This window comes from Callithrix jacchus, chromosome 8 (assembly GCF_049354715.1).
Source record: "Callithrix jacchus isolate 240 chromosome 8, calJac240_pri, whole genome shotgun sequence".
In the NCBI taxonomy this organism is placed as follows: domain Eukaryota; kingdom Metazoa; phylum Chordata; class Mammalia; order Primates; family Cebidae; genus Callithrix; species Callithrix jacchus.
In genome coordinates, this window is record NC_133509.1 from 109,917,574 (window position 1) to 109,930,837 (window position 13,264).

Here is a 13,264-nt window from a genome sequence, read left to right on the forward strand (position 1 = left end):
GGCTTAGACAGAGGAAGGGGGCGGGAGAGCAGCAACTAGAGGCGTGGCCTGCCTCCTCTCAAACTTGAGATTTTCCCCCTCCCCTCACAGCGGAAGCCGACCTCGCCCGCCCCGGAAGTGTAAACTGTGTGGTCTGGCAGGTGTGGATTCAGCCGCTGAAGGCGAAAGGCAGCTACCTTAGAGATGCCTGGAGCCGCAGTGAAGGGCTCAGAGTTGTCAGAGAGGATCGAGAGCTTCGTGGAGACCCTGAAGCGGGGTGGTGGGCCCCGCAGCTCCGAGGAAATGGCTCGGGATACCCTGGGGCTGCTGCGCCAGATCATCACAGACCACCGCTGGAGCAACGCGGGTGAGGCCGGCCTGCCTCCGCCGGCGATCCCGGCACCTGTCTGTTCCCGATCCCATGGCTGAAAGTTTCCGAGGCCTCACTTCGCGTTGGCTGCTCTTATCCTGTCTCTTTTGGACTGTAGGGGAGCTGATGGAGCTGATCCGCAGAGAGGGCAGGAGGATGACGGCCGCTCAGCCCTCCGAGACCACCGTGGGCAACATGGTGCGGAGAGTGCTCAAGATTATCCGGGAGGAGTATGGCAGGTTAGGTTTGCGTCCTGGGCCCCGGGTAGGATCCAGTGACACTTTGCACGGGCCCCTCTCCCTGCTCGGAGACTTTATTGGAGCTGAGCAGCCCTTGTTACCTGCCTGACCACTCCTTCTCCCCACCTCTCTCTTTGGGTCTTGTTGCCTCCATAGACTCCATGGACGCAGCGATGAGAGTGATCAGCAGGAGTCCCTACACAAACTGTTGACCTCCGGAGGCCTGAACGAGGATTTCAGCTTCCATTATGCCCAACTCCAGTCCAACATCATTGAGGCAATTAATGAGCTGCTAGTGGAGCTGGGTAAGAGGCCTGACCGCTGCGAAGATGAGACTGGTCACAGGCAAATACGGGAACAGAAGCCCCTGAAGGTTATTCATTAGCAGAGATGGGAGATTATCAGTCTTCTGGTTCTCAGAAGTTTGTCCTCCTTCCTGATTAGGAAATGTTGGAACAGGTGATAGGACGAAAGTAACCCTCTCTACTTTCCCTTACAGACCAACTCTTGATAGACTGCAGATCTGTGAAGTGGCAGACTATGACAGAACTTTATGTTCATTGTAAAGAAAATGAACTCCCTAGAGAATCAAGGTTGATAGACCTCCTTCACTATCTGAATTTTTATACACACTACAATATACTACCTCCATCTTCCTTGTCATTGCGGCCCAAGTGATCGGCAGATACTCATTTTTATAATCAGAGTATGAAGAAGCTGCTTCCAAATTCCTCCCCCATTTTTCTTCTGTGGCCATTCTCTCATGTGGAAGTGTTGTGGCCACCTTTTGGAGGAAGAGTTCTTTTAGGCAGAAGCTTTGTTTAGCCGATTCTCAGCACTTTAGGATTTCCCAGATTGCCATTCCTTGGCTGAATTCATTGTCTTCAGAATCACTTGTAATGAGCTGTGTAGTGACAGAGAGGTGGTTGATAGGTAGGGGTACTTCTGGAAGAGGGCAGGCAGAAAATCCCTCAGGAGTGGTGCTTCTAAGATATTGTGGGCCAGGCCCAGTGGCTCTTGCCTGTAATCCCAGCACTCTGGGTGGCGGAGGCAGGAGGATCACTTGAGGTCAGGATTTCCAACATGGTGAAACCCTGTCTCTACTAAAAATACAAAAATTAGCTGGGCGTGAATGACGTATGCCTGTAATCCTAGCTACTTGGGAGGCTGGAGCATGAGAATCGCTTGGACCTGGGAGGTAGAAGTTACAGTGAGCTGCGATCATGCCACTGCACTCCAACCTGGGCCACAGAGTGAGACTTTGTCTCAAAAAAAAAAAAAAGAAAGTAAGAAATTGTGACAGCTGGGCACAGTAGCTCACACCTGTAATCCCAGAACTTTGGGAGGCCAAGGTGAGTGGATTGCTTGAGACCAGGAGTTCAACAGCAGCCTGGGCAACATTGTGACTTTCACTTTAGGCACATTAATCCTGTGGGGCCAGGGTCTGCTAGATGGGCAGTGCATGTGAAGGGCAGACATCTTTTTCTATACACTCGTTATGTGTTTGTGATATAGCAGAGAAGTTTCATATTTTCCTTGCAAAACTGTTCTTACAGAAGGGACAACAGAAAACATTGCAGCCCAGGCTCTGGAGCACATTCACTCCAACGAGGTGATTATGACCATTGGCTTCTCCCGAACTGTAGAGGCCTTCCTCAAAGAGGCTGCCCGAAAGAGAAAATTCCATGTCATTGTAGCAGAGTGTGCTCCTTTCTGCCAGGTAAGAAGACTGCTGGAGTTGCTATGAAAAATGAAAAACGAAGAAGAAATAAACAAGGGACGGGTAGGGCCATTCCAAGCTTGAATTGATAAGCAAGACTTTGAGACATTGAGAAGATAAAGTAAAACATTAAGGGAATTTTCAAGTTGTTCATCCTGTGAACATTCTTAAACAATGGTTTAAGAAAGTTGGGGCTGGGCACAGTGGCTCATGCCTGTAATCCCAGATCTTTGAGAGGCTGAGGCCGGCAGATTACCTGAGGTCAGGAGTTTGAGACCAATCTGTCCAACATGATGAAACCCCATCTCTACTAAAAATACAAAAATTAGGCCAGGCGCGGTTGCTCACACCCGTAATCCCAGCACTTTGGGAGGCCAAGGTGGGTGGATCACAAGGTCAAAAAATTGAGACCATCCTGGCCAACATGATGAAACCTGGACTCTACTAAAAATACAAAAATTAGCTGGGTGTGGTGGTGCATACCTGTAGTCCCAGCTACTCGGGAGGCTGAGGCAGGAGAATCCCTTGAACCCAGGAGGCGGAGGTTGCAGTGAGCCGAGATTGTGCACTCCAGCCTGGAGACAGAGGGAGACTCCGTTTAAAAAAAAAAAAAAAATTAGCCAGGCGTGCTGGCACATGCCTATAATCCCAGCTACTCGGAAGGTTGAGGCAGGAGAATTGCTTGAACCTGGAAGGCAGAGGTTGCAGTGAGCCAAGATCATGCTGCTGCACTCCAGCCTAGGTGACAGAGCTAGACTCTGTCTCAAAAAAAAAAAAAAAAAATAGGTAGGTGAACGGCTGAGTCCAAGGAAAGATAAGTTGGTTCTTTTAGGAATCAAAACAGGGTAAATTACCTTGGGGATGACTGATGCTTGGTGTGACCTCACTCAATCCTAAGTAAATAATAGGTCTCAAAAAGGAAATATTTAAGGATGCAGGATGTTGTAAAATAATGAGCCAGGAGCTATCTTGTCAGCAATCTTGATTCTATTATACAAGCACCTTGTATTTCCAGTTTTGTGGCCACTCTAGCGCTGCTGTGGAGTATTACAGACATTTATTAGCTTCCCTTGGGCTTCCCTACAGTTTACCAGAGCTATGGTAGTCCAAAAAATGAGTTATCTGTTGGATATTAAGTGTTGGATATGCCCATATCACACAATTCCCCAGACCCAGTTACATTTGAGAGCAATTTTCAGTATTTCTCACTCTTTCTCTTAGAATCGGCCTTTCTCTTCCCTTGCAGGGTCATGAAGTGGCTGTCAATTTGTCCAAAGCAGGTATTGAGACAACTGTCATGACTGATGCTGCCATTTTTGCTGTTATGTCAAGAGTCAACAAGGTGAGTATATTTGGAGTTACGTTGAATTCATGAAGATTATGTTTCTAAAATATTGATGTTTATCTCCTGTAATATTCATGGTGAGAGAAAAAAATTTCTAGCACCTTTCAAAGTACATACTTGGGCCTTTTTTAACTGAATTTCTTTTCCCTTTTTCTGCATCATTGTTCCTCTCTTGGAGTAGCCTCTACATTTGGTTGAAGCACTGAAAAGAATGAAGTATTAAATAGCACTAAGGCAAGAGTATCAGTTGCTAGTGATTGGCTACGGGGCTCCTGCCTTATGCTCAAAGAGCTTGGCAGCTGTAGATAGTGAATGAAAAGGTTCCTGGCTTCTCAGAAGGTGTGGCATCTCAATTTCCAGAAAATATGGGACTAAGAACAATAGGTTTTGCAGTTTCTTGTTCCATTTTACATTCACTCTTTCCTTGGAAACCCACTGTTTTTTTTGAGACAGAGTTTTGCTCTTGTTACCCAGGCTGGAGTGGAATGGCATGATCTCGGCTCACTGCAACCTCCGCCTCCTGGGTTCAGGCAATTCTCCTGCCTCAGCCTCCTGAGTAGCTGGGATTACAGGCATGCACCACCATGCCCAGCTAATTTTTTGTATTTTTAGTAGAGACGGGGTTTCACCATGTGGACTAGGATGGTCTCGATCTCTTGACCTCGTGATCCACCCACCTCAGCCTCCCCCAAAGTGCTGGGATTACAGGCTTGAGCCACCGCGCCTGGCCCAGAAACCCACTTTTAAGCTAGAATTTGTACTGAGCCAGGGATCCCTTCCCCTCTACTAGTCTGTGACCCCTCATGATACCAGTTCTGAGGCCTGAACATTCAGCTTTTTGTGGCCAATGGCCCTTTTAAGGCTCCACCCCAGGATGGCTCACACTTTTCTTATTGTTCCAAAGGTGATCATTGGCACGAAGACCATCCTGGCCAATGGGGCCCTGAGAGCTGTGACAGGAACTCACACTCTGGCACTGGCAGCAAAACACCATTCCACCCCACTCATTGTCTGTGCACCTATGTTCAAACTTTCCCCACAGGTATGTCTGTCTGTCTCAAGCTAGAAGCCAGCAGGAAGAAGGAAGCCAAAGGGTAGGCTTTAACTCTGGGACTTCAACTAACTCAGTCCAGGGCCTCCATTGATCTGCATTTACTCAATGGATTATACCCTCAAGATTGTAAGGACAGTATGTAGTTGTAAAATGCCCTTTGCTTATGATTGCCACTGTTCCTGTCGCCTGACCATTTCTGAAAGTGCCAAGCAGGTTGAAACTAGGATCATACAATCAGTTTGGTTATTGTTCCAGCGCGTGTCCTTTGTAACCTGAATACAAGCAGGGACTAAGTGAATGGCCATTTCATCAGTGATAGAAGCTGTTTGCTTTGAAAACATCAACCTATTTTAGGTCTCTATTTTTAAAATTGAGGTAAAATTCACATAACATACAATTAACCATTTTAAAGTATACAATTTAGTGGGATCTAGTACATTCTTAGCATTATACAACCACCACTCTCTAGTTTCAAAACTTTTTCTCCACTCTAGAAAAACACCCTGTACCCCTTAAGTAATCGCTCCATTTCTCCTTTTCCCCCATCTCCTCTAATCTGCTTCTGTCTATGGGTTTGCCCATTTTGTATAAAAGGAATCATATGTGACATGTTGTGCCTGACTTTTGTCACTTAGCACAATGTTTTCAAAATTCATCCTTGTGATATGTCAGAATTACCTTTCAAGGCTGAATATTCCATTATATGAACATACCACAATTTATTAATCTATTCATTGCTGATGGGCATTTGGGTTGGTTCCACATTTGGCTTTTGTTACTAATGCTGCTGTAAGCATCTGTGTCTAAGTTTTCTGTGTGGACAGGTGTTTTCATTTCTCCAGGTATGTATCTAGGAGTAGAATTGCCGGGTCTCTAGTTTTAAAAATTTTTTCCTTTCTAGTTCCCCAATGAAGAAGACTCATTTCATAAGTTTGTGGCTCCTGAAGAAGTCCTGCCTTTCACAGAAGGTACAGAAGCTCTGTGTGCATATGTGCTTGCATGTGTGTGTTGTGTGTTTTCAGGGTTTGTGCATGTGTTGTGGTCTTTGTTGTTTTGGTGGTCAGTAGACCTGAATGCTGTCAGGTTGTGTTTTTTATCACACTACTTGTGGGGACTGTTTTCTTTAGCAAACTCAAAGTGCTTGAGGACCTAATCAAATCCATGTTAATTTGTTGAGACAACTATATTTTAGATTTGTTGGGGCTATGGTGGGTTGGATCATCTAGCATTGTCTCTGTTTGGCTTTGCATGTTGTTTGAGATACAGACAACCAATTAGGAAAATGACCTTGTTTTCAGTTGCTATTGGGAGTTGTTTTGGTGGATTGACTGCCAAAGGAAGCAGGCTGTGAAATGTTCCTACTTAGAAAACCCACCTGTAGCCTGGATAGTCTCATGTGTTGGAGTTCTTTTCTCTGGCTTCTTCTAAAGGCAGCAGCTCAGCTCATTATGCCTGCAGCCTTGGCTAAGATGGCCTTACACACCCGCTGAGAGTGAGGCAGAGTAGTTGGGGTACTAGTTCTTCTTGGAAGTTGAATAACTTCATCCATTTATATAAACATTTATTCTTCAAGAAATAGTTATCGAGCATCTACAATGTATCCAGCACTTTTCTAGGCACTGAGGATATAACAATGAATGAAAGAAATAAAACCCTGTTCCCACAGAACTTACATTCTATTGTGGAAGACAGATGAGAAAGTATTAGGTCATGAGAAGAAATCAAGCAAGGGTGGTGTGATACAAAGTGGCTAGGGGCCTAACTGACATTGAGGAAGAGTCTTAATGACATGACATTTCAGCTGAGTCTTGAATGAATAGAGTCTGCTATATGAAGATCAGGGAAAGTTTTCCATGCACTGGTGCAGGGGCTTGGCCTGTTAGAAAAAGATGGCCATACATGGCTAGATAGTAATGAGTAAGGGGGAGAGTGGTCCAAATTATAATTCTTGTGGTGTTGTAGGGAGGGCCCAGATCTTAGACTTCAATCCTGAGTTTGAATTTTATTCTAAGGGCTGTGCAGAGGCATGGGGGAGGTGTAAGAAGGGAGTGTCATGATCTGAAGTCATCTCTTCTGGTTCACATTTTTCCATAGCTTCCCATCCTTGGGGAGCTAATATGCCTGCATTCTCCATCCTGGAATCTATATGCTACTACATAAATATAATCAATTTATGAGAGAGGGAGCCTCAGTTTTACCTTTAGCATGTTTGCTTGCCTTTCAGGGGACATTCTGGAGAAGGTCAGCGTGCATTGCCCTGTGTTTGACTACGTCCCCCCAGAGCTCATTACCCTCTTTATTTCCAACATTGGTGGGAATGCACCTTCCTACATCTACCGCCTGATGAGTGAACTCTACCATCCTGACGATCATGTCCTATGACCAACCGCACTTATCCTAAGCAGAGATTGCTTAGGCAGATACAGAAGGAAGAGGAGACTTGAGTGCTGCTGCTGAAACACATCCTTGCAATGTGGGAATGCACAGGAGTCAACCTAAAAAAATCCTTGATACTGCTGCCTGCTTTTTTAGTCACCCCTTAACAAGGGCACACATCCAGGACTGTGTCTTGCCTTTCAGATCTTAACAGTGCAGCAGGGCTTAACCTATTGATTTTGGAGCCTCTTAGTGACCTGGTTGCGTCTGTGTCAAGAACTTAAACTTTCTGGTTCAGTAGTGTGTTAAACATAACACTGAATACCTTGCTGGGATACAGATTTTTGCTCAGAAATGGCTACGACACTTCTTCCGAGGCTGTGCGAATAAAAGCTACTTGAAGGTTCCTTAGTTAGTTAATTTATTGTCCCACACTGACAGAACTGCTTGAAACAGCAGCAGCAGAGCCTTTTTTGTGTTTGTATAGAGGGCTGTAGTTAAGAGGGAAAAATAAAACATGGAAATACTGGCCAGATGCAGTGGCTCCCATTTGTAATCCAGGCACTTTGGGAGGCCGAGGCAGGAGAACTGTTTGAGGCCTGGAGTTTGAGACTAGCCTGGCAACATAGCAAGATCCTGTTTCTGCAAAAAATATTTTAAAAAACTAGCCAGACGTGGCCCATGCCTGTGGCCTTGCTACTCTGGAGGCTGAGGTGGGAGAATCACTTGAGCCCATGAGTTCAAGGCTACAGTGAGCTATGATTGTATCACTGTACTCCAGCCTGGATGACAGAGCAAGACCCTGTCTCTAAAAAGATAAAACACAAAAGTACAAATGAAAGTATAGTTTCCTTTACAATTCACTGGTAATGGCCCCAAACAGCTTGTTAATAGGCTAAAACAGTAGTTCCAAAACCTCTCTGATCATCAGAATCACCTGAGAGTGACTCTGCTCACTCACACATACGGACTTGGGTTTCAGCACAGATGTAGTGCATCTGATACCTGGGTTACCACCTGGGAATCTGTCTAAAGCTTCCCAGAAAAGGACAGTCTCATGCAGTATTTATAGGAGTATAAATTGTTACAACCTTTTAGAGGGCAATTTGGAACCTGTATTTCTAGAATTCTTTGTACAAGCACAAAGATTTATACAGAATGTTCAGTGCAGTAGTTGGAATGTCATAGCCTAAGTGTCCAGCAACAGGAGAAAGGTTGAAGAAGTACTGACGGTTACACCATGGAACATTACGTATACATGGCAATAGAAGTTTCAAAAGGATGGCTGGAGGGGCAGTGTCTGAGGTGAAGACACTTGGGCTGGTTCGCGCTGCATTTAATGTGAATTTGTTACCAATATTTAAAAATCTGGAGATGGCACATTTCAAAAATTCAGATTTCTTGCTTTTCTTGAAAACTCAAATTTGGCAACTCTGGGCCAACATTTCCAAATGGTAATAGTTGATCTGTGGTTGGCTAACGTCTGATGGCGTTAGATGGAACATCTCCAGTTTTCTGCAGTTCCTACTGGATCAATTTAACATTTATGTTATCTGCCTAACCCCTGTAAGCATTTGAGTTGTGATCCTGGTGTTAAAAGAATAGGATAGATTTGCAAGGAAGTGCATTTTTATATTGTTAGTTAAAAAAAGCTGGGGAAAAAACACAAGCTGCAGAGTAATATGCATAATATGGACTCATTTCATTAAAACAAAACAACATTGGCTGGGCACAGTGGCTCACCCTGGTAATCCCAGCACTTTGAGAGGCCATGGAGGGCAGATCACTTGAGGTGAGGAGTTCAAGACCAGCCTGGTCAAAGTAGCAAAACCCCGTCTCCACTAAAAATAGAAAAATTAGCCAGGTTTAGTGGCGGGTACGTGTAATCCCAGCTACTCAGGAGGTAGAGGGTGCAGTGAGCAGAGACTGGGCCACTGCACTTTAGCCTGGGTAAAAGAGTGGGTAAGCCTCTGTCTCATAAAAACAAAACAAAATTATATGTACATGCATAGGGAAACAGTATAGAAGTATTATACCAAGCACGGCAAGCAGAGGGACAGCCTCTAATTTTGTTGGTATGTTTATGTTTACGTATTGTTTCCTCTCTTAATGTGTACTACTTTAGTCATTGACAGTTTTTAACCTAAAAGCCTCCCAGGTGATCCAGATTTCTGCCACGTTTAGGAACTAGTGGTCTGAAGCTGGGCCTCTTATGCAGTGTCTGTGTGGGTGGAGGAAGCACTAAGAATCTGCATGTTTAACAAGTAAGCACCCCGTAGGCTTTGAACAGGTGATCTGATAACCACATTTTGATTAACACTGTGAAGAGTTAGGTTCTAAGGGAAAGGCCTCTATTCTTTGATATCTCTTTGAGAGAAATCTTTGCCTTAGGTCTTCCAGAGAGGGAAAAAATAAGACCCCAGAAAGTCAGTATTTTACACTGACCTAAAAGCTATGTGACTCAGAAAAGCCTGACTTGCTCAGGCTCAGTCTGTCGATGATTCTTAAAGCATCTAAGACCCACGCTTTCTCAGTGAAGTGGCTTATAGCTACCAATTACGAGCAATTGTCTCCTCCAAAGGCACCAATTCTAACAGCAATTCACTTGGGTACAATTGTGTGGTTTGGAGTAAGAGCAGCAGAGAGGCAAGGAACTTAAATCTGTTTCTGGCTCCAAAAATGTTTTATGATACTTGTCCTTTGTGCATCTTAGTCTCTGTGTCTAAAATTAGCACCAACATCCTTCCCAGGCATGACGAAGATGGATGAAGGTTAATAAGTAGAAGCTCTGTCTCTTTCTGGTCGACTCTTACAGCAGCTAGAACAGAACTGCAGTAATGCATAGTTTTAGAATCTTTATGACCCCAATTAAGTAAATTCTATAGAGGCTCATCTTCCTGTTTCCCCTCTCTCCCATTCCCTATTTGAGGAGGGGTAAATATCAGAAGGAGAGAACCTGAACTGAACAGGAGGAAACAAGTTCCATGTCAACTCACTGCCTATCAGCCTTGGTATCGGGGTGCCCACCTCCCCCGCACCCCGCCTTGCTGGCAGAACCCAGAAACTCAGCAAAAAACAAACAGAAACAACTGTTGTAGCTTGGAGAGAATTAATAGAACTAGGATTTCATGAATGACAAAGTCTTCCTGAATATGCTAAATAAACCAAGTTAGATAACAGTGCAGTTTGTAAAGACACTTTTTCCCACGGTTTCTATCTTCCAGTTTGGGTAGAGGGCAGGAGAGGCACAATTCTTGGAACTTGAATAAGGAACAGAAATTCCTAATTTAGCCTCAGAAGAGACGTCTTTGAAAAATACTCTACGAGGAAAAACTGAAGTGTAAAATGATACCTCAAAGAAATCAATGCTGGTACCCATAGGATCATACATTTCATGGATGTGCTTCAAAACTATTTCGCAAAGCAATCTGTTGCATCAGTCTTTAGGCTAATGAAGGCTGCCAGTCACAGTTCCATCATGGAAATACATGATCTGTAACACTACAACTACATCAGAACTGCTCTGCCATAAAGATAATACCAGATGGTGACGTGATTATTTCAAAGGCATCATACTCTCCACCTGTCCTTGCAAAAACTCCCTTAGCAGACATGCACCTAGATGGCATGAAAAAACAATTTTGAAATGTGATTTGGAAGTGTTTTATATCTGGCCTACTTTGCTTTGAATTATTCTTTCATTTGCCAAAGAGCACTTGCAAGATACTGCACAATGGCTAGGCGATTATTATTATTAATGGCAAAAACTGCAATTACTTTTGCACCAACCTAATAAAGAGCTAAAATCTAAGCTTCCTGTCTCTTGGCATCCCTCACATGACGGAGGGCAGTGCTTGAGCCTAATCACTCTTGAGATGGTGACTGCCTGATATGTATATTAAATACTATGCTCAAGAGATGGATTCTTTCAATAGTTTTTTCAAGCATATTACATTTAGAATTAAGACCTTCCTAGAAAAGAAGCCACTTAGTGCTGAAGAAACAAAAACTTGGTAAGATTCCTAAAAGTCATCATTTATATGTAATATTCTTCCTAAAACACTAGGTCTGGGAAGATAATAAATACATAAAAATAAAATTCTGCATTAACTAATATGAAAAAGCGGTAATGCAATGTTGAATAATGAGAAACTGCTAATTGCAGTAGCTAACTCCAAGGCACTTTTTTTTTTTATTATCTTTATTTTATTTTATTAGTTTTTTTTTTTAAGATGGGGTTTCACCATGTTGGTCAGGCTGGTCTTGAACTCCCAACCTCAGGTGATCCACCTGCCTTGGCCTCCAAAGCGCTTGGATTACAGGCGTGAGCCACCACATCCGGCCTCCAAGCCACTTTTTTTTGGATTGTTTGCCTGGCCCATCATGGGACATTCCTTACTTTGGAAGTAGATAAAAGCAAATTGTGAGGGCAGAGCCAGGCAAGGGGGTACAAATCCCACTTCCTCAGGCTGCTCCTCCAGCAAGGCTGGCTCGATGGAGTCCCACATGCAGCACACTGCGATTCCCACACAGTTGGATCCTGCCTGGACCATATCCGATGCTTCTGGGTAAGCCTGAGTGCTCTGTAACTAATGGGCCTGGGGTGAAAATGATCCAAGAGTTGGAAACATCCTAAGCCATGTGATAATTTTTTCCTTTATAGCCCCCACAAGTTCTGATACAATACATTTAGAAGGGACTCACAAAATATTTACTGAATGATGAATGGAGGGATGGAAGGAAGAAGGAAACAAGGCTTTATTTGGTGCAGATTCTTCAGCATTTTGTTTTTCCAGACTTCCTTCTTTCCCCTCTTCTGGACCCACCTGTTTGCCATCTCACTGTTGACAGGCAGCTTCATCTTAGAGAGTAAAGACAGGCATGACGGCAAGTGGCCAGTACACTGGGAGGTTCTCTGTTAGCAGACTTTTGCAAGGGGTTTGGATGGAATGGGTGGCTCTTAAGGTGGAAAACAAGTTGTGGGAGTCTGGCTCTGGGTGCCTGAAACTGCTCTTCCCTCACTCAACTGTGCCATGACTGGCTCCCACCCGAAGCTTCAGCTGAACTGGCTTGTCAGGGCTCACTATGAACTGCTGAGCCGCGTCTGTTCTCCTCACTTGGCATGGCTTCCTCAGCCCCATCCACATCTCAAGAACGTGGCCCTGGGCCCCCTCCTGCTCTCACCGTTTTGCTTGCCTTGGTTTTTTTCACTGTCTGCCTTGCCCAGATCCCAGGTGTTTATTTGTATCTGATCTCCGACTGCTAGAACCCCTCCATTCTTATATCTCATGTAGTTCCAGGTCCCCAGCCAGGTTCTGGATGCTGCCCAAGGCCCCTGCTCATTCTCCAGCTTCGTTCTAGCCTACACTTTATGCTTTGCCTTAAGCTTTTCTAACACTAGCTCCTATTGCCATCTCTAGTCTTAATTTTGATAGTGGGGCTGTTAGCTCCTCCTCTTTCAATAATAAAGGGCTAGCTGTAACTAGCTGCGACTGTGATCCCTAACACCAGAGGAAGCTACTATATTCTATCATTAGTTTCCTCGTCTTTCTCAGTGACTAAAGCTAAGCCTCTTGAAGGTAGAGGCAGCCAGAGGAACCTTCAGTCTCAATGGAGTGTTGATGAATGTCACAGAAAAAGGAACTCTCAAGAAAGGCTGCATTTCACATCTCATCTCTCAAGTTTTACTCTGAAGTTACTAAAGCCTTCAGCGACCAGAATCTAATAAAGTTGAATCACCAAGTTTATAAACTAATGAATTCCTAACAAATTAAAAATATAAGGGACAGCATGAGGCTAATAACAGGAAGGAGCGTGCAATTTGAAGTCACACAGGCCTGGGTCTGAATTCTGACTCTGATAAATAAGCCTTCAGTAAACCAGTGAACAACTCTGAGCTTCGGAAGTTTTATTATACAAAGGGGATAACCAGGTTCCTAAAAGGACTGTTCTCCACCTTTATTTCCCACTTTGTAAAATGGTGATAAAACTACCACCTTACCTCACAGACTGTTAAGGAATTAAGATAAAGTATGAGAAAAATTATTTTGTAAACCTTAAAGCACAATATAGGTGTGAATGATTACTATTATAAATTACATGTATCTTTGTTCTTATGGCATCTGAATTAAAAACAACACAAAACCTTAATAAGTGATAAAGGTAATCTATTAGATATTTT

At 43.9% G+C, this 13,264-nt stretch overlaps 1 protein-coding gene across 2 annotated transcripts; it reads left to right on the top strand.

Annotated features, from left to right (window-relative positions):
* The first annotated feature begins 113 nt into the window (after positions 1 to 113).
* EIF2B2 (eukaryotic translation initiation factor 2B subunit beta) lies at positions 114 to 10,894 on the top strand. Of its 2 annotated transcripts, XM_017977229.3 has the most exons (8): positions 114 to 346; positions 468 to 588; positions 745 to 893; positions 2,145 to 2,308; positions 3,555 to 3,650; positions 4,558 to 4,695; positions 5,609 to 5,675; positions 6,932 to 10,894. In XM_017977229.3, the coding sequence occupies exons 1-8, from the start codon at positions 184 to 186 to the stop codon at positions 7,087 to 7,089; spliced, it is 1,056 nt and encodes a 351-aa protein (XP_017832718.2). In that variant the 5' UTR covers positions 114 to 183; the 3' UTR covers positions 7,090 to 10,894. The 2 variants fall into 2 exon arrangements, with proteins under 2 accessions (XP_017832718.2, XP_035116930.1); XM_035261039.3 differs by lacking the exon at positions 4,558 to 4,695.
* The last annotated feature ends 2,370 nt before the right edge of the window (positions 10,895 to 13,264 follow it).